General features: G+C 44.9%; 1 protein-coding gene across 1 annotated transcript in view; it reads right to left on the reverse strand.

Moving 5' to 3' along the window:
- LOC127580080 (dedicator of cytokinesis protein 2-like) overlaps positions 1 to 25,668 on the reverse strand; it is a 1,107,748-nt gene that overhangs the window by 961,215 nt on the left and 120,865 nt on the right. Inside the window, 4 exon segments of the mRNA XM_052033289.1 lie at positions 2,526 to 2,584; positions 2,586 to 2,642; positions 2,644 to 2,665; positions 6,586 to 6,734. Coding sequence (XP_051889249.1) covers positions 2,526 to 2,584; positions 2,586 to 2,642; positions 2,644 to 2,665; positions 6,586 to 6,734 — 287 coding nt within the window.

The following is a 25,668-nucleotide window of genomic DNA, read 5'->3' on the forward strand; positions in this document are numbered from 1 at the left end:
CCACGTGAAAGAGCAGCAGGTCATGTCTGAGGCACCTTTGTACTGCATTCAAGTAGCACCCCAGATTATGTGCTCAGTGTCTGAAGGTTTCATCATCCATTCACGGGATGTGATGTCACTGGCATTCATTGCCCATTCATAAATGCCCCTGAGAAGGCATCGAAGACTACAGACCAAATGTGGATAAATGGGGTTATGATAGATGAGAGAAAGGGTCAACATGGATCCGCTGGGCTGAAGGTGCTGTTTCTGTGCTGTTCGACTCGATGTCTCTCAGGTGGCTATGAATTGTCTTGTGATTCATCAGTCCTACTGCTGGCAGCACTTCCACAGTGCTGATGGGTTGAGATCTCCAGGTTATTCTCTCTTCTCCCCTCTCCCATCGGGCAAAAGATACAAAAGCTGAAAGCACGTACCACGAGGCTTAAGGACAGCTTCTATCCTACTCTTATAAGACTATTGAACAGTCCCTTAATATACTAAGGTGGGTGGCACAGTAGTGTAGCAGTTAGCGTAACGCTATTACAGCGCCAGCAACCCGGGTTCAATTCCCGCTGCTGTCTGTAAGGAGTTTGTACGTTCTCCCCCGTGTCTGCGTGGGTTTCCTCCGGGTGCTCCGGTTTCCTCCCACGTTCCAAAGACATACGGGTTAGGAGCTGTGGGCGTGCTGTTGTTGGCACCGGGAAGCGTGGCGACACTTGCGGGCTGCCCCCAGCACACTCTAAGTAATGCAAAAAGATGCATTTCACTGTGTGTTTCGATGTACGTGATTAATAAATAAATATCTAAATACCTAAATATCTTGACCTCACAATCCACCCGTCATGGCCTTGCACCTTATTGTCTGCCTGCACTGCACTTTCCTCTGTATCTGTAACACTTTATTCTGCATTCCTGTGATTGCTTTTCCTTGTACTACCTCAATGTACTGATGTGATGAATTGATCTGTGTGGATGGTACGCAAAACAAGGTTTTTCACTGTCCCTTGGTGCATGTGACAATAATAAACCAATCTACCAACTTAATTTACCAATTAGTGACAACAAGGAAACTTTATATTGTGCCTTCTGACCCAACAGTTAATGGCCGCACAGAGGTGCAGCTAGTAGTACTACTATCTCACAGCTCCAGCAACCCAGGTTCGATCTTGACCTCCAGTGCTGTCTGTGTGGAGTTTGCATGTTCTCCCTGTGACCACGAGGGTTTCCCCTCGTGCTTTGTTTTCCACCCACATCCCAAAGCTGTGCGGTTTGGAAAAACAAGAAACCAAAAATTGTTCAAATGTTGCAAAGCTCTCTAATACAGTATGAGAATGACAGAAACACGAGTGGATCAACTGTTCAATGCACTAATCATTTTTTACAGAAAAACCATTTAAGTTTTAAAATAATTATGGCACACTTTTTTCAGAAATAAGCTTCTTTACTAACTGGCTACAGTTTTAAGAGTCCAACAGATTATATCATTACAATTTTCCAATGCTAATAGAGGCTAATAAAAACCTGATAGAGGTTTATAAGATTATTAGAGGCACAGATAGAGTAGGCAGCTGGAATCTTTTTCTCAGGGTCAAAGTCTAATAATGGAGGCATGCATTTACGGTGAGAGGGGGAAAGTTCAAAGGAGATGTGTGGGGCAAGTATTTTACACAGAGAGAGGTGGGTGCCTGGAAAGTGCTGCCAGGGGTGGTGGTGGAGGCAGATACGATAGGGGCATTTAAGAAGCTCTTAGATAGACTCAGGAATGTACAGAGAATGGAGGGATATGGACACTGTGTAGGCAGAAGGGATTCATTTAGTTAGGCATTTAGTTACCAGTTTAATTAGTTCGGCACAACACTATGGGCCGAAGGACCTGTTCCGTGCTGTACTGTTCTACGTTCTAATGAAGACACAGGTAACCATCCTACCTGGGAAGTATTTTGGGAATGGTACCTCCCAGCAGTAAGCTTCAATTCAAAGACCTTCTGCAGAATTTAGGATAGTGCCATTGATTCATAAATTCTCGAGGACTTTCAAATCCCAGTTACCAGTTGGAGCAGCCCAATCAGTCATGGAGCACAAAGATGGCTGCCATCATGCCCCTTCAAAGACCCCGCCACCTGGGGTCTTCTTGTCTCTCCTTCCATCAGGTAGGAGATACAGTAGCCTGAGGGCACTACCACCAGGCTCAAGGACAGCTTCTATCCCACTGTGATAAGACTATTGAAATGGTTCCCTTCTACGATGAGATGGACTCTTGACCTCACAGTCTACCTTGTTGTGACCTTGTCTACCTGCACTGCACTTTCTCTGTAGCTGTGACACTTTACTCTGCCACTGTTATTGTTCTACCTGTACTGCCTCAATGCACTCTGTACTAACTCAATGTAACTGCACTGTGTAATGAATTGACCTGTACGATCAGTGTGCAAGACAGGTTTTTCACTGTACCCTCGGTACAAGTGACAATAATAAACCAATACCAATACCATGCACCACAGGAAACAGGCAGAAGCACGGGCAGTCAGTTACCGGCCTCTTACCGTACTTCCTCGCGGATCCTCTCTGTGATGTGCTGCATCGCCTGCTTGTGTGCATTGAAAGAGGCTGATGACACTGGTGTGGTCAGGATCAAGGATATTGCCATTCTCATCTCGAACAAACGAGATCTAGCTCCAGCATTCTGCAACGGAAGGGTCAGTCATTTAGTGGTGACACCAGAAAGTAAACTTGGTCAAACTGAAGCACAAAACACTGGAAATACATAGCAGGTCAAGCAGCATCTGTGGAGAAGAACTGTCAAAGGGACTCTGCTGATATCCATGTCTCCATTTCAATGGGAATGGGCTTACTTCATTCTAGCTCGATGTCAACAAATTATTACCACAAGAACATTCTAAAGAAAGATAGACTTGCATGTATGGAGGACTTTTAAGGACATCCCAAAACATACAGTCAAGAAAATACATTTGAAGCGTGATCATTTAATAATGTAGGAGGCATAGCAGGCAAGTTAGGTGGCTCAGTGGTGTGGTCGCCACACAGCTCCAGTGACCCCGGGTCGACTCCTGACCTATGCTGCTGTCTGTGTGGAGTTTGCACGTTCTATCCTGTGACTGCATGGGTTTCCCCTGGTGCTCCAGTTTCCTCCCACATCTCAGACTGCCATACCGTGGGTTAATTGGCCACTGTAAATTGTTCCTGAAGCGTAGCTGAGTGGCAGAATCTGGATGGGATCGATTACACAGGAAATTAGTTGGGGAATGGGATTGCTTGGTGACCTGCCATAGACATATTCATAGAGTCATGGAGTAATACAGCACAGAAAGAGGCCCTTCGGCCCAACTCGTCCATGCTGAACATAATGTCCGTCTAAGCTAGTCCATTGCCTGCATGTGGCCCATATCCCTCCGAACCTTTCCTATCGATGCACCAGTCCAGATATCTTTTAAATGCTGTTATTGTACCTGTCTCAACCACTCTTCCTCTGGCAGCTCATTCCATATACCCATCACCCTCTGCCTGAAGAAATTGCCCCTCAAGTCCCCTTTTAAATCTTTCCCCTCTCATCTTAACCTGCGCCTGCTAATTTTTGATTTCCCTTTCCCTGGGGGAAAAAAACTGAGTGGCAGTTGCCCTATCTATGCCCCTCATGATTTTATACACTTCTCAGTTTCCTAGAAGGAAACAAGGTCCTAGCCTGCCCAACCTCTCCCTATAAGTCAGGCTCTTGAGTCCTGGCAACATCCTCGTAAATATTCTCTGCACTCTCTCCAGTTTAATGACAGGGTGGTCAAAACTGTACACAATACTCTATGCGGCCTCACCAACTCAATGGGCTACAAGTTTATATGTCAGATGGTTATATAATGAATATAGTCGATCAGTGGGAATAAACTCCACAATGGGTGCACAGCAAGGTCCCACAGATAGCGCTATTATAATGACCAGCTAATCAGTTTCAGCAGCATTGAGCAGAGGACTAAACTATCACCAGATTCAACAGGAACAACTCCCCCCTACTCCTGTGAAATTGTGCCATGTGATCTTTTAGATCCAACTGAGGGAGTGGACAGGGTCCTGGTTTAACATCTCACAGAAAAGGCAGATTCCCCGCCATGTACCACCAGGCTCAAGGACAGCTTCCATCCCCCTGTTATCAGACTCTTCATTGGGCCTCTCATACGTTGAAGATGATCTCTTGATCTCCCAATCTTATCTCCTCATGGCCCTTGCACTTCTTTTAATCTACCTGCACTGCACTTTCTCTGTATCTGCAACACTATATTCTGCATTCTGTTTTCCTTTTTACTGCCTCAGTGTACTTATGTATGGGATGATCTGTCTGGATGGCACGGCAAACAAAAGCCTTTCACTGTAATTCAGCACACGTGACAATAATAAAACCAATGTGACTCCATTAAACTTGTCTGGGGCTTGAACCCCATGCCCTTCAAATTCTGAAGCAGGAGTGCTGTCCACAGCCCCAACCTACATGAATGCTCTTAATAATTCCATACTTTCATATTCACATTCACTGAAAGTTGCCTCACAGGTGGATAGAGCAGTTAAGAAGGCCTATGCGATGTTAGCTTTCATAAGTCGAGGGATCGAGTTTAAGAGCCGCGAAGTGATGATGCAGCTTTACAAAACTCTAGTTAGACCACACTTAGAGTACTGTGTTCAGTTCTGGTCGCCGCATTATAGGAAGGATGTGGTGGCGTTGGAGAGGGTGCAGAGAAGATTTACCAGGATGCTGCCTGGATTAGAGCGTATGGAATATGAGGGAAGGCTTTATTCACTGGAAAGGAGGAGGATGAGAGGAGACATGATAGAGGTATATAAAATATTGAGAGGAATAGATAGAGCCTCCTTCAGGGCACCAATGCTCAAGATGAGAGGACATGGCTTTAAGGTCATGGGTGGTAGGTTCAGGGGAGATGTCAGGGGGAGGTTTTTCACCCAGAGAGTGGTTGGTGCATGGAATGCACTGCCTGGGGTGGTGGTGGAGGCAGATACAAGAGTTTGTTGGATAGGCACATGGAGGAATGTGAGATAGAGGGATATGCGGGAGGAAAGGGTTAGATAGTGTGAGGGTGGTTTGATGGACACCACAACATGGTGGGCCGAAGGGCCTGTTTTGTGCTGTATGGTTCTATGGTTCTATGGTTCTATGGTTTGACAGGGGAGTACCACTGACAGGCAGAAGCAACACTACCTGCAACACTTGTGGGACTTTAACAACAATATAAAAGTATAAGCGATGGTATGTCTGAGGTTTTATACAGTTGACAGCAATGGACAAGGCAAATGGACGGCAACATTTTCTGCCAGAAACCTTAGGGTCAGAAGCAAGTCAATCAGAAGAGAAACTGAGAGACACTCCCTCGTGCAAAGAGGAAATTGAGAGACACTGCCTCTTGCAACAGGTAAGCGCACAACGAAACCTCCACACATAAAGTACTCACGTGCAAACTCAAGCAGTGTGAGATCAATGGATTTTCATTTACTCAAGCGTTTAAGGGGATGTGGAGCCAGCATAGTCATGTTCCTCACTGAATCCAGGATGTGCCTGCTACATCGATGTAACCAACGTACAGGATTGGTTGTGGCATGGTGGTCAAGGCTCCTGAACTTAGTAATTTGGTAGATTCGGACGAACAATCCAGAGACCTGCTGTTCAAAACCCCGCCAGAGCACCTTTGGAATGTCACCTCAATTCATAATATGGAATTTATCATAAATAAAAGCAGTTGGTCTCAGCAGTGATGACCTCAAGACGACCAGATTGTCATTAAAACCCACTTGTTCTTTTGATGTTCCCTCAGGGATGGAAATCTGCCATCCTTACTGTTGGCCATACAGACCCCCAGACCCACAGCAAACAGTCAATTCTGAAATGGCCAAACAAGCCAGGATAAGTCGGATGGGTAATAAATGCTGGCTCGTCTCTTCTTTAATCATGAATAAATAAACATAAAAACAGGTTGCTGGACCACTTTGGAGTGCAAATCTAGAGGCCCTGACTGGGGTTAGGATGGCAAATTTCCACTCCTGATAAGCATTATTATCATTTTCATAATAATTTGGTCACCTTTATCGATACCATTCTTTAGGCTCCAGAAGTTTTGAAATGAATTCAAACTCCAGGAGTGAGATTTGAATTCATTTTTCCTGATCAGATCAGCTTAGCTTATAAACGAGGGAGCAACGAAAGTTCTTGCTCACGGTGTACATGGTGGTGTCAGTCTCAGGGTTTGTTGAATCTTGGAGGCCAGTGGCGATATTCACTTCCTGTTAAATTGTTTATTGGCAGCCTTGGTAGAAGTTTCTTTCTCAGTAAATGCAACAATAAATATGGGGATGAGTGCAAAATAACAGGCTTGGTGCAAAGCACAGCAGTGCAAACTGAGGCAGTGTAAAAAGACAATAACAGAAGTGGTAGAATTAAGGGTTTGAAGACGTGGCAGTGCACTGGAAAGGGGACGTGAAAGACGTCTCTATCAAGATTATGAACCACTAAAGCACCATGTCCTTAAAGGTGAGTTCAATCCACTCTAAAGCAGCAAGCAAGGTACAAAGCCACAGAGATTTCAAACATACTTATTGCCAACATCTATTTTGGTGGTGACTTCTTGCTTCAGGTCTTTCAGTTCATCTTGTGGCAGGGTCCCCGAGAGAAGTTGAGATCTCTTTTCTATCAAGTTGCACATCATCGAGGTAACCTGACGAAACTTGCTCACCTGAGCAGTCTGAAATAAGTCAAAAGTAAAATAAAGTTATCTTTGAGAACTTGGATTTCGATCACCAGTCCATTTAAGGTGCAATTATACAAAGCTATGTGGCTGAAGGGCCTGTCTACATGCGGTGTGACTATAAGCCAGAAAGCACCCTGAAGAGAAATGCAACAAACAATCTGCTGGATGAACTCAGCAGGTCGAGCAGCATCTGTGGAGGGAAGGAATTGTCGACGTTTCAGGTCAAAACCCTGCATCAGGACCCGAAACATCGGCACTTCCTTCCCCCCCCCCACAGATGCTGCTCGACCCGCTGAGTTCCTCTAGTGGATTGTTTGTTGCTCCAGATTGCAGCATCTGCAGTCTCTTGTGTCTCCTGAAGAGAAGGGCAACACTCACCCAATTCTAAATTGCATGCTTGTGACTAATAGCCAGAGATGGATATCCAAGCAGTACTTCCACTAAGTAGTATTACTAGAATAAAGGGCAGGCACAGTAGTGTAGCAGTTAGTGTAACACTATTACAACGTCAGCAATGCACGTTCAATTCCGGCTGCTGTCTGTAAGGAGTTTGTATGTTCTCCCCGTCTGCGTGGGTTTCCTCCGGGTGCTGCGGTTTCCTCCCACATTCCAAAGATGCGAGAGAATAGGGCCTATCAAGTGCAGCAGTGGGATAGTGTGTATGGATCCGGAAGAAAAAGCGAAGGTACTTAATAAATACTTTACGTCAGTATTCACCACAGAAAAAGATCTGGGGGATTGTAGTTGGGACTTGCAGCGGCCTGAAAAGCTTGAGTATGTAGATATTAGAAAAGAGGTGGTGCTGAAACTTTTGGAAAGCATCAAGTTAGATAAGTCGCCGGGACCGGATGAGATGTACCCCACGTTGCCGTGGGAGGCGAGGGAGGAGATTGCGGAGACTCTGATGATCTTTACGTCGTCGATGGAGACGGGAGGGGTTCCGGAAGATTGGAGGGTTGCGGATGTTGTTCCCTTATTCAAGAAGGGGAGTAGGGATAGCCCAGGAAATTATAGACCAGTGAGTCTTACCTCAGTGGTTGTTAAGCTGATGGAGAAGATCCTGAGAGGCAGGATTTATGAACATTTGGAGAGGTATAATATGATTAGGAATAGTCGGCATGGCTTTGTCAAGGGCAGGTCCTGTCTTACAAGCCTGATTGAATTTTTTGAGGATGTGACTAAGCACATCGATGAAGGGAGAGCAGTAGATGTAGCGTAGGTTTCAGCAAGGCGTTTGATAAGGTACCCCATGTGAGGCTTATGGGGAAGGTGAGGAGACATGGGATCCAAGGAGACATTGCAGTGTGGATCCAGAACTGGCTGGCCCACAGAAGGCAAAGAGTGGTTGTTGAAGGGTCGTATTCTGAGTGGAGGTTGGTAACCAGTGGTGTACCTCAGGGATCTGTACTGGGACCCTTACTCTTTGTGATTTTTATAAACGACCTGGATGTGGAGGGGTGGGTTAGTAAGTTTGCAGATGACACAAAGGTTGGGGTGTTGTGGATAGTTTGGAGGGCTGTCAGAGGTTACAGAGGGACATAGATAGGATGCAGAGTTGGGCTGAGAAGTGGCAGATGCAGTTCGACCCAGACAAGTGTGAAGTGGTTCATTTTGGTAGGTCAAATATGTTGGCGGAATATACTCTTAATAGTAGGACTCTTGGCAGTGTGGAGGATCAGAGGGATCTTGGGGTCCGAGTCCATAGGACGCTCAAAGCGGCTGCACAGGTTGACTCTGTGGTTAAGAAGGCATATGGTGTATTGTCCTTCATCAATCGGGGAATTGAATTTAGGAGCTGAGAGGTATTGTTGCAGCTAAATAGGTCCCTGGTCAGACCCCACTTGGAGTATTGTGCTCAGTTCTGGTCGCCTCATGACAGGAAAGATGTGGAAGCCATAGAGAGGGTGCAGAGGAGATTTACAAGGATGCTGCCTGGAATGCGGAGCATGCCTTATGGAAGCAGGTTGAGGGAACTTGGCCTTTTCTCCTTGGAGAGACGGAGGATGAGAGGGGACCTGATAGAGGTGTATAAGATGATGAGAGGTATTGATCGAGTCGATAGTCAGAGGCTTTTCCCAGGGCTGAAATGGTGGCCACAAGAGGACATAGGTTTAAGGTGCTGGGGAGAGTAGATATAGAGGAGATGTCAGGGGTAAGTTTTTCACTCAGAAAGTAGTGAGTGCGTGGAATGGGCTGCCAGAAATGGTGGTGGAGGCAGATACGATAGGGTCTTTCAAGAGACTATAGATAGGTCCATGGAGTAAAATAGAGGGCTATGGGTAAGCCTAGTAATTTATAGGGTAGGGACATGTTCGGGCACAGCCTTTGGGGGGCTGAAGGGCCTGAATTGTGCTGTAGTTTTTCTATGTTTCTATGTTTCTACGTACAGGTTAGGAAGTTGTGGGCATGCTACGTTGGCGCTGGAAGCGTGGCGACACTTGTGGCTGCCCCCAGAACATTTTGTGCAAAAAGATAAATTTCACTGTGTGTTTCAATCTGCATGTGACTAATAAAGATATCTTATCTGAGAAAATGCTACAACCTCAACAGTTCAGGCAGCATCTGTGGAAAAATAAACAGCGTTAACATTTCAGATCGAAGAGGATTCGTCAGTGTTAGTAGAGGCCAAAAGAAAGTTCTTTACCAGAGTTGTGAGACTGTGGAGCTGGCTACCACAGGGGGTGTTTGAAGCCAGTGGAGTTTAACATGAAGCTGGATCACAACATGGAGTACAATGGTGACAGAGTGAGACTCGAGGGTCAAATGGAACACCAGTGTGGAAAAGCTAGGCTGAGTGCCCTACCATACATGCACAGGAATACAAGAAAATAGGAACAGGAGTTGGGCAATCAGGCCCTTCAAGCCTGCCCCACTATTTAGTAGAATTGTGGCCGATCTCTGCTGGCCTCAGCTCCTCTTCTGTGATATTCCTCCATACCCGAGAGCAAGGAAGTTTTGATGCAATTTAGTGAGACTACATTCGGAGAGTGTGCACTGAGGGTTCACTAGATTGATTACTTCAATAAGAGAGCTGTGATGTACACAAGACCCATGTTCTCCAGAGTTTATGGATCAATCAAATATTTATCCACCTCAACTTTAAGTGGTTGACAACTTCAAGTTCCTATGTGTAAATATAACCAACAATTTGTCCTGGTCCACCCACATGGAAGCTACAGTCAAGAAAGCACACCAACGCCTCTTCTTCCTCACAAGGCTAAGGAAATTTGGTATGTCTCCTTTGACCCTCACCAATTTTTACAGATGCACCATATAAAGTGTCCCATCCGGATGCGTCACAGCTTGGCATGGCAACTGCTCTGCCCAAGAAATTGCAGAGAGTTGTGAATGCAGCCCAGTCCATCACAAAAACCAGCCTCCCCTCCATTGACCCTGCCTACACTTCCCCCTGCCTCGGGAAAGCAGCCAACACAATCAAGGACCCCTCCAATCCCAATCATTCTCTGTTCTCCTCTCTGCCATCATACAGAGGATACAAAAGCCAGAAAGCCCATACCACCAGGTTTCCATCCCGCTGTTATAAGACTATTGTGTGTTGTTATAAGACTATAGACCTCTTGTATGATGAGATGGACTCTTGACCTCACAATCTACCTCGTCATGGCCTTGCACTTTATTTGTAGACCAGCACTGCACTTTCTCTATAACTCTAACACGACATTCTGCATTCTGTTTTTCTTTTTACTACCTTGATGTACTTAGGTATGGAATGATCTGTCTGGATGGCACGCAAACAAAAGCTTTTCACTGTATCTTGGTACATGTGACAATAATAACCCAATACCAATACAAAATACACCTAATGATCCAGTTTCCATTCAATTCTGTAACAGAGTACATTAAAACTCTAATATCCTGCACATTTGGGACTTTAGTGGTCCAACTAGCAGATTTTCTGAACTATTGGATGTTACTCCCAATAATACCGCAACATACTTTTAAGTTGCATCTTTTCACATTTTACACAGTAATATATTTTCCAGGGCCTCAACTGCACTCCAGATCCATCTCCAGCAAAGACCACTGATTTCTGCTTGCTTTTATAATAACAGGTTAAAAATGCTCAAAGAATGAATTTAGTAGAATAGCACTTGAGATTTTAGTCACCATCCATACAGATCATTCCAAAACATCAGCACACTGAGGTTGTACAGAGGAGAAGCAATGACAGAATGCAGAATATGGTGTTACAGTTACAGAGAAAGTACAGTGCAGGCAGACAATAAGGTGCAAGGGCCACGATGAAGTAGATTGTGAGGTCAAGAGTCCATCTTTATCGTACAAGAGGTTCAAGAATCTTATAACAGTGGGATAGAAGCTGCCCTTGAGTATGATGGTGCATGTTGTCATGCTTTTATCTCTTCCTCCTGATGGAAGGAGAGAGAAGAGAGAATGTCCTGGGTGGGAGGGGTCTTTGATTACGTTGGTTACTTTCCCAAGGCAGCAGGAAATGTAGGCAGAGTCAGTGGAAGGGAGGCTGGTTAGGAATTGGAATTGGTTTATTATTGTCACATGTACTGAGGTACAGTGAAAAGCTTTTGTCTGTGTGACAGATTATTCCATACATAGGTACATCAAGGTAGCATTGGGGAAAAGCAGGAGAGATGAGACAGGTCTCCCAAAGACCCCTCACAGACCAACATTCTGGCTCCATTAAGACTTTGCAACGTTAAAAGGACAATTCAAGGCAGAATGAATAGTCTGTTCCATCCTATCAAACCTCTGTCACAATATAACAGCAATTCTCAGGATGTACTGAGCTCAACCAGCACAGGAGATCTACTAAATCTCATTAAAGTACTTCTTCCTTCAAAAATGAGTTAGAAATGCAGATTAAATTCCATAATGTCATCTCATGAAAAAAAATGTCAGCATTGCAAATTGCCTCAAAAACTTCCATTGCAGAGTGACTGCGAAGGAAAAGTTATAATTAAGCTCTTAGCGCTAATTAAGCTGGTATTCATGTCTCTATATGTCAATGCTGCCATAATTGGTTATTACAGAACAGGGCAGCTGCAGTCTCTGAAACATCTCTGTACTAATTCGCACATTACGATTTTAATTGGCCTTTTTGTAACAAAGCACGTGGGGCTGTGAATATCATCATCATTTTTTTAAAAAAGAAGCATTTCTTTTTCTCGCGACGATGATTTATTGGTTGCACACAGGGAAGAGAAGGCAATGATGCGAAGTGATTAAAAACTCAATGGTCTTAAACAGCTCACTGTTAGCAGATCAGCATTGCTTGGTGTGACTGGTGGTGCCATATTATCCAATGTCACTTGGTTGCATGGTCATCCTGTTGAAGATGATAGATTTTATTTTGTTAACCTTCAGCATGCCACTCTTTTATATGACACTCCTATGTTACAGTTGTACAAGACATTGGTGAGGCCGCATTTGGAATATTGTGTTCAGTTTGGTCACCATGTTGTAGGAAGGATGCCATTAAGCTGGAAAGAGTGTGGAGAAGATTTACAAGGAGGTTGCCAGGACTCGAGGGACTGAGATATGGAGAGAGGTTGAGCAGGTTGGTACTTTTATCGCTGGAGAGTAGAAGGATGAGAGGTGATCTTATGGAAGTGTATATAATTATGAGGTGCATAGATAGGGTGGATGTGCACAGTCTTTCTCCCAGGGTTGGGGAATCAAGAACTCGAGGACATAAGTTTGTGAGGGGAAGAGATTTAATAGGAACCTGAAGGGCAACCTTTTCACCCAGAGGGTATTGGTATTGGTTTATTATTGTCACTTGTACTGAGGTACAGTGAAAAATTTGTCTTGCATACCATTCATACAGATCAATTCATTACACAGTGCAGTTACATTGAGTTAGTACAGAGTGCATTGATGTAGTACAGGTAAAACAATAACAGTACAGACTAAAGTGTCACAGCTACAGAGGAAGTGCAGTGCAGGTAGACAATAAGGTACAAGGTCACAACAAGGTAGATTGTGAGGTCAAGAGTCCATCTCATTGTATAAGGGAACCGTTCAATAGTCTTATCACAGTGAATAGAAGCTGTCCTTGAGCCTGGTGGTATGTCCCCTCAGGCTCCTACCTGATGAGAGAGGAGAGAAGAGAGAATGACCCGGGTGGGTGGGGTCTTTGATTATGTTGGCTGCTTCACCAAGGCAGCAATATGGTCAGTATATGGAAGGAGCTGCCAGAGGAAGTGGTTGAGGTGGGTACACTAACGACACTTACAAGGTATTTGGACCGGTATATGAAAGATTTAGAGGGATATGGGCAGTTGGGACCAGCTGAGTTGGGAATTTTGGTCGGCATGAACAATTGAGCTGAAGGGCCTGTTTCCGTGCTGTACAATTCTTCATATGCCCGTGACAATGAACTTGAATTTGAACTTGATGACTGGAGAAACAGGAGGGTTGAAGTCAGGAGGCTCCAACCATACAATGCCCTGGCTAGGTCATACCTACATGCAAATCTGGGCATCACATTGTAGGAATATGGGTCCTGGAAGAGGTATAATTTGGATCCACCAGAACGATATCTGTAACTTGAGAAGAGATTAAACAAACTGGAGCCATGGATACGAGAGCTTAGAAGATTGAGCCATACTTCTTCTCTGGAGCGGCGGAAGCTGAGGGGAGACCTGATAGAAGTTTATAAAATTTTGAGAGGCATAGATAGGGTAGACAGCCGGTATCTTTTTCCCAGGGTATCTATATCTAATCCTAGAGGGCATGCACTTAAGGTGAGAGGGGAAATATTCAAAGGATACACAGAGAGTGGTGGGTGCGTGGAATGCGCTGCCAGGGGTGGTGGTGGAGGCAGATACGATAGAGATATTTAAAGGGCTCTTAGAAAGGCTCATGAACATGCAGAGAATGGAGGGAAATGGACCATGTGCAGGCAGAAGGGATTAGTTTAATTAAGTGTCATTAGCTTAATTAGTTCAGCACAACATCATAGGCCAAAGAGCATATTCCTCTGCTATATGTTCTAGTTATACAGTCCGGTGTCAGACCTTCTGCTGACCAAGTCCACACCAACTGTTGTACACCCATTTCCATTCATCGCGTTTTATTCTCCCCACCCTCCAACTCCCCCCAGATTCTGCCACCCGCCCACACACTTGGGGCAATTTACAGTGGCCAATTCATCTCCCAACCTGCAGGTCTTTGGAATGTTGACGAAACCCTCAGAATCACAGGGAAGGTGCACAAACAGCCAGACAGCACTGGAGGTCAGGATCGAACCTAGATCACTGGAGCCTTGAGGCAGCAGCTGTAATACCTGCACCACTGTGCCACTCAAGCAGCTATCTGTTTTTAAGACGTTTGGGTAATTGATCCATCATGATCGCATTGAACACAGCAGCAGGCTTGTCGGGCTGAATGGCCTACTCCTGCTCCTATATTCCCTATTTCTACATAAAGGTGAACCGATAGGTAGAAAGAAACTATTTACACTTACTGGCAAGTCTAGGACAAGAGACCGGGCATTTCAGAAGTAAAGTTGGGAAACAGAGTTAACACAAATTGTTTTCTGAGGTAGGTAGAAAGAATATTTTTCCCATGAAGAGGGTGTCTAAAGCAAGAGGGCATGGGTATAAGGTCAGAGGTGGGAGGTTTAGAGGGGATTGACCCATTATAAGAAGATGTGGAAGCTTTAGAGAAGGTGCAGAGGAGATCTACCAGGATATTGCCTGGAATAGAAAACGTGTCCCATGAGGAAAGGTTGAGCGAACCAGGGCTTTCCTATTTGGAGCGACGCAGGCGACTTGATAGAGGTGTATAAGATTCATAAGATGGCATAGATAGAGTGGACAGCCAGCACCTTTTTCCCCAGGGTGGCAATGGCCAATACCAGAGGACATCAGTTTAAGGTGAGTGGAGGAAAGTTCAGGGGAGATGTCAGAGGTAGGCTTTTCACACAGGGAGCCTGGAACGCACAGCCGGGGCTGGTAGTAGAGGCTGATACAATAGGGACATTTAAAAGACTCTTAGATAGGCACATGGATGTAAGAAAAATGGAGGGTTATGGGCTGTGCAGGAGGAAAGGGTTAGATTGATCATGTTGTGTTGATCATATAGGTCGGTACAACATCATGGGCTGAAGGGCCCGTCCTGCACTGTTTATGTTCTATATTCTGTGAAGGGGGAAATTTTTTCACAAAGTGTGGTTGGAATCTGGAACAGGATGGCTGAGGATGTGATGAAAGGAGGAACCCTCACAACAATTCTGGTCACCCCCATTACAGGAAGGATGTGGAGGCTTTGGAGAGGGTGCAGAAGAGGTTCACCCGGATTATAGGGCATGTGCTGTAAGGAGAGGTTGGACAACTTTTTTTCTCTGAAGCAGCGGAGGCTGAGGGGAGACCTGATAGAAGTTTATAAAGTTATGAGAGGCTTAGATAGAGTAGACAGCCGGCATCTTTTTCCCAGGGTTGAAATGTCTAATACTAGAGGGCATGCACTTAAGGTGAGAGGGGGTAAGTTCAAAGTTGATGTGTGGGGCAAGTTCTTTACACAGAGAGTGGTGGGTGCCTGGGATGTGCTGCTGGGGTGGTGGTGGAGGCAGATACGATAGAGACGGTTAAGAGGCCCTCAGATAAGCACATGAATGTGCAAAGGATGGAGGGATATAGACATAGTGTAGGCAGAAGGGATTAGTTCAGTTAGACATTTAATTACTGGTTTAATTAGTCTGGAACAACATGGTGGGCCAAAATGCCTGTTCCTGTGCTGTATTGTTCTATGTTCTATCTTAACATTTAGGCAGCATCTAGACAAGCACTTGAATCACCAAGACATAACAGGCTGGGTGCCAAATGCAGGTAAATGGAACTAGTATAGATAAATACAATGACTGGCATGTATGTGGTGGGCTGAAGTGCCTGTTTCTGTGCTGTATGACTGTATGATTCTAACTTACTGACATTAAGGAATACGGGGAGAATATAGGTTTATGTTAGACCGCAGACTTGCCATGACCTTCTTGAACAGCTTTGAGTGGTTCCTAATCTAAACCCACTCCGCTTTCAACTTGAAAATCTAAATGACTGTCTTACTTTAACCACCTTCTCATTTCCTGAGCACCTGTTGATCACAGACTTCTAACACAGCGAGTTGCTGTGGCCTGGAAGGACAGTAGAAGCAGATTCAATAGGAACTTTCAAGAGGGATAAATATCCAGTTGAATAAATCTTCTGAAGAGCTAGCACGGATATAACGGTCTCAACAGCCTCTTTCTGTACTGTAAAATTCTGTGATTTACCATGATTTTACAATTCCATTAGCTTAGCTTGGTTGCGCTCTTAGAAGGAGCTTCCATAAAGCATTACATTAGGGCGTCAAGCGTGATCTCCACTTCTGAAACTTTGTTTTTCTGCTTCTAATGATCTTTGCTTTATCAGTCAGAACAAAACCCATGCTATGGTCATATGACCAGGCCTATGTCATTAACCTCATATGCCTGAAAGCCCATAAAAAAAATTAGATTTGCTACTTAGGCAGTGGCAATTTGACAGTTGGCCTTGAGCTTTGGAATGCCTAACACTCACAAGATGAAAATTGATATAATTGGATGATTGGATGCTGTTTGGGACTGATGAAGCTGAAGCCTGTGCAGTTCCTGAGCTATTAGAAGACTCTACTAAATTAATTTGACACAGTCTTGGACTAGCTAGAAGTGGGAATGAGTCCAAATCATCACTAATTGAGCTTTGCGCTTGCAAGGTCTTGAAAATCTCTAATGTAACATATCAAAGCATTTCACATATCGAGGTTAGGTCATTCTGCTAGTGAGAGAAATGGATGCTTTCTCTTGTATCTGGGTATTGCTATACTTCATTATTACTTGCTGTTGACAATAGACCATTAATAAACTGAGCCTGTGAAAGCACCATTGCACCATTCTGTTGTTTTTGCATTTGTTGCTGTATTTATTATGGTTAGGCCACATCCAAAGCATTGCATTCAATTCTGGTCACCCCATTATAAGAAGGACGTGGAGGCTTTGGAGATGGTGCAGAAGTTTACCAGGATGCTGCCTGGATTGGAGGGCATGTGCTATAAGGAGAGGTTGGACAAACTATGGTTGTTTTCCCTGGAGCAGCAGAGGCTGAGAGAACTCATAGAAGTTTATAAGATTATAAGAGGCATAGATAGAGTAGACAGCTGGTTCTCCTGGGGTTATAGAACATAGAACACTACAACACAGTACAGGCCCTTCGGCCCACAATGTTGTGCCAACATTTTATCCTGCTCAAAGATCTATCTAACCCTTCCCTCCCACATAGCCCCCTATTTTTCTATCTTCATGTGTCTATCTAAGAATCTCTTAAATGTCCCGAATGTATCTGCCCCCACAACCTCTGCCGGCAGTGTGTTCTCAATGCCGATGTACTCAATGCTGGCGGGTCGAAATGTCTAATACTAGAGGGCATGCATTTAAGGTGAGGGTGGAAAGTTCAAAGGAGATGTGCAGGGCAAGATTTTTTTTTTACGCAGTGTGCTGGGTACCTGGAATGCGCGGCCTGGGGTGGTGGTGGAGGCAGATATGATAGAGCAATTTAAGAGGCTCTTAGCTCGGCACATGAATGTGCAGAGAATGGAGGGATATGGACCACATGCAGGCAGAAGGGATTAATTTAATTAGGTGTCAGTAGCTTAATTAATTCGGCACAACATCCTGGGCTGAAGGGCCTGTTCCTGTGCTGTACTGTTCCATGTTCTATTACCATGAACGCTGTGAGCTTTGCACGAGCAAGGAATTTCATTGCACTTTGGTGTATATGACAATAAACCTATCCGAATCTGAGATTGAGGAAGGTCAGAAAGTGATCTGTGCTTGCTGGTATAAACTTTGCACACTTTCTCCATGAACAGCAAGTATTTGTCTACCTTTTGTTTTCCTTTGCTGTGCAACATAGATTTTGTACTCCAGCTAAAATTCTCATCGAACCTCCATGATTGGCTCCAATTTCAAACAACGCAGGAAAGAAATTAGGGAAAATCAAATAAACGCAGACGCTGGAAATTTGAAATAAGAACAGCAATGCTGGAAACACTTAGCAAGTCAGGCAGCACCTGTGGAAAGAGAATCAGTGTTTCAGGTCTGAGAACCTTCATCGGAACCATTCTGACAAAAGGTCACAGACTTGAAATGTTTCCCTTTCCGCAGATGCTGCCCGACCTGCTGAGTGTTTCCAGCATTTTCTATGGATTCAGATTCAGTTTATTGTCATATACGCCAGGGTGCAATGAAATTCCTTGCTCGCGTGAAGATCACAGAGTCAACAGTATACATGGTAATAGTAAATACAACAACAAGTGCAAAACAATGGAGTGGTCCAAAGTATCGTAGTGCGAACTGAGGGAGTGTAAAAAGGGGAATGCTAAAGTGACAATAACAGAAGAGGTAGAATTAAGGGTTTGAGAAGTTGGTAGCACCACCAGGAAGAGGATGTGAGAGAGGTGATTGGTCCAGGAGTCTGATGGCAGTGGGGAAGAAGCTGCCCTTGAGTCTGGTCGTCTGGGCATTCAAGCTCCTGTATCTTTTCCCAGAAGGCAGAAGAAAGAAATGGGAACGGCCAGGGTGGCAGGCATCCTTGACGATACTGTTGGCCTTCCTGATGCAATGCACCATGAAGATGGAACGGGATGGAAGGACGTGAGGAGCCTGTGACGGACTGGGCAGTGTATAGCACTCTCTGCAGGTTCCGTCAGTCCGGAGCAGAGCAGTTACCATACCACGCTGCGATGACCTGTCAAGATACTTTCTATAGCACATCTGTAGAAGTTCAAGAGAATCCTTGTGGGCTCTCAGCTATTTCCTGACAACACATGGAGTGAATTGCATTGCTGACAACCAGTTTCTGTGATGGTGGGATCACCAACTGTTTCTGGCTGAGCATGGTCATGAATATTTCTCCCATAGGGAGAACGTGCAAACTCGACACAAACAGCACCGGAGGTCAGGATCGAACCCAGGTCCTTGGGGCTTGAGACTGTGGCTCTACCAGCTGTGTCACTGTGCTACCTAACTGGGATCCATCACAAAGGGTAATTGGTAAATTGGTTTATTATTGTCACATGTACCGAAGTACAGTGAAAAGCTTCGTTTTGCATGCCATCCATACAGATCATTTCATCAGATCAGTGCATTGAGGTAGCACAAGGGAAAAGCAAAAACAAAATACTGAATATAGTGTTACAGTTACAGAGAAAGTGCAGTTCAGGGAGACAATAAGGTGCAAGGCCACGACGAGGTAGATTGTGAGGTCAAGAGTCTATCCTATCACACAACAGTCTGTTCAATAGTTAGGATAGAAGCTGTCCTTGAGCCTGGTGGTACGTGTTATCAAGCTTTTGTATCTTCTGCCCAGTGGGCAGGGGGAGAAGAGAGAATGTTCGTGGTGGGTGGGGTCTTTAATTATGTTGTCTGCTTCACCAAGGCAGCAAGAAGTGTTGACAGAGTCCATGGAGGGGAAGCTGGTTTCCGTGATGCACTGAGCTGTGTCCACAACTCCCTGCAGTTTCTTGTGGTCTTGAGCAGAGCAGCTGCCATACCAAGCCATGATGCATCCAGATTGGATGCTTTCTATAGTGCATAGGGATAATTAGGGGTATCTAGGGGTAGTTAGGGTTTTTGAAGTCCTGCGATTCATTTTAGGTTTATGCATCATTTGACTTGGAAACGACGGGAAACAAAGCACACACCAGCACTGAGGTTATGCAACATTGATATTCAGGATGCCCTTCATTTGTTTGGACAACATCAACCTTTGCAGTTGAACAGCAATTCATTCTGCTGAGATGCTTTGCAACATTTCCCCGGTGATAAGAAAATAAATAAATTCAAATAATTTTTTCTCTTTATCATCAATGGAAGCAGAGATAGGAAGTGACCAAGAGCAATCAGATAGACAAATTTACCCTGCATCAGAAGCAAAACAAAACTGAAATATGAGATTGTAGTCAGAGTGCATCCACTTCAGATTTAGAATCAAAATTTAAAGAAATACTCAATAGGTCAGGTAGCACCTGTGGAGAGAGTTCTATCGATGCACCACAGAAAGCATCCTATCTGGATGCATCACGGCTTGGTATGGCAACTGCTCTGCCCGTGACCGCAAGAAACTGCAGAGAGTTGTGGACACAGCTCAGCACATCATAGAAACCAGCCTCTCTTCCATGGACTCTGTCTACACTTCTCGCTGCCTCAGAAAAGCAGCCAACATAATCAAAGACCCCACCCACCCCAGACATTGTCTCTTCTCCCCCCTCCCATTGGGCAGAAGATACAAAAGCCTGAAAGCACGTACCACCAGGCTCAAGGACAGCTTCTGTCCCGCTGTTAGAAGACAATGGAACAGTCCCCTAGTACGATAAGATGGACTCTTGACTTCATGGTCTACCTCGTTATGACCTTGCACCTTACTCTCTACCTGCGCTGCACTTCCTCTGTAACACTTTATTCTGCATTCTGTTATTATTTTCCCTTGTACTACCTCAATGCACTGATGTGATGAAATGATCTGTATGGATGGTATGCAAAACAACATTTCTCACTGTACCTTGGTACATGTGGCAATAATAAACCAATTTAACGTTTCAGGTCAATAACCTTTCTTCACAGTTAGGAAAAGTTAGAAATTGAACATTTAAATCTGGAGGTGCAGAGGACAAAGGGAATGCCTGTCTGAGGCTGACCCTGAGCTTCTAGTTGCTCATAACTTTACATCGCACTCTGACCTCTCTGCCTGTGCCCTCTTACGCTGTTCCCAGGAAGCCCAGACTTAGCCTGAGGTGGAGCATCTCATCTTCTGACTGGGCACATTGCAGCCCTCGGGGCTCAGCACAGAACTCACCAGTTTCATACACTCAGCCGTTCCAATTTGTGTCAGTTTGAAAGAGATTTCTTCAACTTGTAACATTAACAGCTTTCTCTCTGCAGATGCTGCCTGACCTTCTGAGGATTTAATTTTTTTTTCAAATTTTCAACATCTGTCATTGTTTGTTAAGAATACAAAATGTTGTTTCAGCTGCAGGAATGAAGCACAGAGTGTTTCCTTTCGTATAATCATTTTTGGACAAGACCAGCTTTTAACTGTCCGGGCCCAATTGCCCTTGAGAATGTGACAGCTCACTGCCTTAGAATCACAGAAACATACAGAACAGAAACAGGCCCTTCAGCCCACCTTGTTAACGCTGACAGTGATATCTAACTACACTAATCCCATTGTATCCCTCTACACCTTTCCTGTCTAAGTACCTGTCCAAATGCCATTTCAATGTAACTGTACCCGCCTCTACCTCCTCTGACACTTCCTTGTGTGCAATTCTGGTCACCTCACTGTAGGAAGGATGTCAAGGCTTTACAGAGGGTGCAGAGGAGGTTTACTAGGATGCTGCCTGGATTCTAGGGCATGTGCTATCAGGAGGGGCTGGACAAACTTGGGCTCTTTTCTCTGGAGCGGTGGAGGCTGAGGGGTGTTCTGTTGGAAGTGTATAAAATGATAAGGGACATAGATAGGGTGAACAAGAAATATTTTTTCCCATCATTGAGCGATCCAATACCAGAGGGCATGCATTTAAGGTGAGAGGGGGGTAGGATCAGAACAGACATGAGGGGTACGTTTTTTACTGAGAGAGTGGTGGATGCCTGGAACGTGTTGCCTGATAGGGTGGTGGAGGCAAATTGATTGGGGGCTTTTAAGACGGGCTTGGATGGGCACATGAATGAGAGGAAAATAGAGGGATATGGGAATTCTGTAGGTAGGAGGGAAAAGCTATGTCAGCACAACATTGTGGACTGAAGGGCCTGTTCTGTGCTGAACTGTTCTCTGTTCTATAACCACTGCCATCTGTGTGAAAAACTTACCCCTCAGATCTCCTTTAATTTTCTCCCCCTCACCTAGATGTGTGTCATCTAGTTTTAGACTCCCCTGGGAAAAGACTCTGACCATCTACCCTATCTATGCCCCGCATGATTTTATAAACCTCTGTAAGGTCATCCTACATCAATCTAGGGAGAATAAACCCATTCTATTCAATCCCTCCTTTGAAACACAGCTCCCCAGTCTCGGCAACATCTTGGTGAATCTCTTCTCCAACCATTACAGTCCTTCTGGAGAAGGTGCTCCCATAGTGTTGTGAGAGGGAGACGCCCAGCATGTCGCCACAGTAGCAACAAAGGACGGGCAATATATTTCCACGTCAGGATGGTGTGGGATCCAGAGAGAGGAATCTGCAGATGGTGGTGCCCCCTTCCAATTCAGAGGGTGAGGTTATTCATTCAGGAAAGTACTGATGATGAGGCCTTGTGTGAATGGTACACACTGACCAAGGCAGTGAACAGAACAAATGTGGTGGTTCGAATGCTAATCAAGTGGTCTGCTTTGTCCTGGATGGTTTGGAGGTTATCTGCCATTGGACCTGACAAGTGGAGGTTGTTGCATCACAGTCCTGATTCCCCAGGCCACTCCAAGACTTGGGCTCTTTACTCCAGCAGAGACTGCAGCATTGATCACTGCAGTGAATTTGAGAGAATAGCAGGAATAAGAAACACTGAAATGGGCCTTGATAATTCGGGAGGTGAGGCAGGTACCATGAAATAAGTGGTGTGCTCTTCTTACCACAGTAGTTACATCTACAGTATGTTTCACCTGCTCCTGGTACCGACAGCATTGCCACTTGTGGCAAATGTATTTACTTATGTATTTATTAGTCACCCGTACATCAAAGCACACAGTGAAATGCGTCTGTTTGTGTTACTGAGAATGTGCTGGGGGCAGCCTGCAAATGTCGCCACTCTTCCAGCGCCAACACAGCATGCCCACAGCTCCTGACCTGCACGTCTTTGGAATGTGGGAGGAAACCGGAACACCTGGAGGAAACCCACGCAGACACGGGGAGAACGTACAAACTCCTTACAGACAGCAGTGGGAATTGAACCCAGGTCACTGGCACTGTGATAGTGTTATGCTAACCGCTACACTACCATCCATACCATGCCATACTTGCAGCAAAGTGAGAGGACAAGTTCTGGGTATAGGTGTTTTGCACAATACCCTTTATGGCAACCAAGGACTGAGTTATAGGGAGAGGTTGCGCAGCATAGGACTTTATTTACTAGTGTCGGAGAATGAAGGGTGATCTTATAAAGGTGTATAAAATCATGAGGTGCATACATACATTAAATGCACACAGTCTTTACCCCAGGGTTGAGGAATCAAGAACCAGAGGGCATAGGTTTAAGGTGAGAGGGGAAAGATTTAAAAGGAACCTGAGGGGCAACTTCTTCATAAAGGGTGGTGTGTACAGAGGGAGGTGGCGATGAGGAGGCGTACAGGAGTGAGATAAGTCGGCTGGTTGAGTTGTGTCACAACAACCTTGCACTCAACATCAAGGAATTGACTGTGAACTTCAGGAAGGGGAGGTCGGGAGAACGCACACCAGTCCTCAATGAGGGGCCAGTGGTGGAAAGGGTGAGCAGCTTCAAGTTCCTGGGCATCAACATCTCAGAGGATCTATCTTGGAGGAACCCAGAGGAAACCCACATGATCACAGGGAACCCAGAGGAAACCCACATGGTCACAGGGAACCCAGAGGAAACCCACATGGTCACAGGGAGAGAGTGCACACTCCACACAGACAACACTTGAGGTCAGGATTGAACTGGGTCTCTGGAATTTAAGATTTCCAACATCTGCAGTTATTTTTTGATTTTCTAACACTCCACAATGCTCTGGCTATTATTTACTTGATATACCAAACACTTTCACCTGTGGATTTATTGCACATCAAAATATTTCATGTTTTCACAAATAGAAAACTTGAACTCAATGCCAATTGTTTGAATCAGTATTTCCTGAAGGTTTATTAATATAAGAGGCTACAGCACAAACCCTGCATAGAGTGAAACTGCAGGAAATGAATTCATCAAAATGTCCTGCTCAGGAACTAGAGTGTGTCGCATTATCTCAAAGAATGCGTCTTCCATCGAACTGTTCTCTCCAAAACCTATTTCTTTGGAAAGGAAGGATAGTTCAAAGATACTGAACGAAATATTGGAAAGTCATGAAGTGTACTGGTGGGATTGTATCAGAACAAACAACTTACTGTGAATGAAGTTTAAACAGAAGACATTAAAGGAATACAGAACTAAGAATGGACATCAGATACAGGTCCCCCAAGGTGTGTGGACTAAATTATCAAGGAAGGTGGTTCAAATAGGTGGTTCTAAAGAGAGGTGCTAGCTGGGAGGAAATGAAATAATTAGGAAATCAGTGGTTGCATTAATATACTGGCCTTTATATCAGGGGATTGAGTTCAAGAGCCGCAAGGTAATGTTGCAGCTGTATAAAACTCTGGTTAAACCACACTTGGAGCATTGTGTTCAGTTCTGGTCGCCTCATTATAGGAAGGATGTGGAAGCTTTAGACAGGATCCAGATGAAATTTACAGGATGCTGCCTGGATTAGAGAACATGTTTTATGAGGAAAGTTGAGTGAACTAGGGTTTTTCTCTTTGGAGCGATGAGAGGCAACTTGATAGAGGTGTATAAAATTATGAGGGGCATAGATAGAGTGGGCAGCCAGCACCTTTTCCCCAGGGCAGCAATGGCCAATACCAGAGGACATCAGTTTATGGTCAGAGGAGGAATGTTCAGGGGAGATGTCAGAGGTAGGTTTTTTACACAGAGAGTGGTGGGTGCCTGGAACACACTGCTGGGGGTGGTGGTAGAGGCTGATACAAGAGGGACATTTATAAGACTCTTAGACAGGCACATGGATGTAAGGAAAATGGAGGGTTAGATTGATCAGGGAGTAGGTGTTTATATAGGGCAGCACAACATCATACTGCTGTACTGTTCTATGTTTTATGTTCTAATATCACAGTCTGTGCTTGGACAATTATCTCACAAGGATTTATGGAAAAACAATGCCAAAATGGGATTAGCGTAGGTCGGCATCTTGGTCAGCATCAATGAGTTGGGCCAAAGGGCTTGTTTCCTGCTGTATAACTTCAATCTAAGCACTAGGCTCAGGTGCACCAATGCTCAATATTTGGTATCAATCATATCAATATGGTGCCTTTCCCAGGGCACCAATGCTCGTATGGCTTTAAAGTAATGGGTGGGAAGTTCAAGGGAGATATCGGGGGAGGTTTTTCACCCAGAGAGTGGTTGGGGCATGGAATGTGCTGCCTGGGGTGGTGGTGGAGGTAGGGACATGTCAAATTCAAGAGATTACTAGATAAGCATATGGAGGAATTTAAAGTAGAGGGATATTGTGGGAGGAAAGGATTAGATAGTATTAGGAGAGGTTTAAAGGTTTGCACAACATTGTGGGCCGAAGGGCCTGTATTGTGCTGTACTGTTCTATGTAGGCTCAATAAGGAGGTTACTGAGAGGGCTAACATGAAGCTTATTCAAAGAAGGTGAATTTTAGAAGATCTTTCAGGAAGGCAGAGCATCACAGGAAAGAAAGTTCTGTGCTTTAGGTCTCGACAGTACCCTCGGAGGCCTGAACGATGGGGTGAATTGAGAGGCTGATGTTAAAGGGGTTTAAACACACCCAAGAATGCTGGAGGTGGCGGGAAGCTGAGCGCCAACATGGATTGGTGAGGTCAGAATTAATGGGACAGTGGGGCTTCGTTTGCAATTGCAGAACAAGTAAGCGTGGCTTTGGATGAGCTGAGAATAGCTGAGCAGAGGAGGGCAGTTATGAAATTATTGCACTCATTGAATCTGAGGGTCAAGTCATCATTGAGCACCACAGTACTGGGTGAGCTGAAGGCTAGAAGGAGCTCAGTGTCAAAGTCAAATGTAAAGATGAGATATCTTTATTAGTCACATGTACATCGAAACACACAATGAAATGCATCTTTTGCGTGGAGTATTCTGGGGGCAGCCCACAAGTGTCGCCATGCT

This window comes from Pristis pectinata, chromosome 2 (genome assembly GCF_009764475.1).
Source record: "Pristis pectinata isolate sPriPec2 chromosome 2, sPriPec2.1.pri, whole genome shotgun sequence".
NCBI lineage: Eukaryota > Metazoa > Chordata > Chondrichthyes > Rhinopristiformes > Pristidae > Pristis > Pristis pectinata.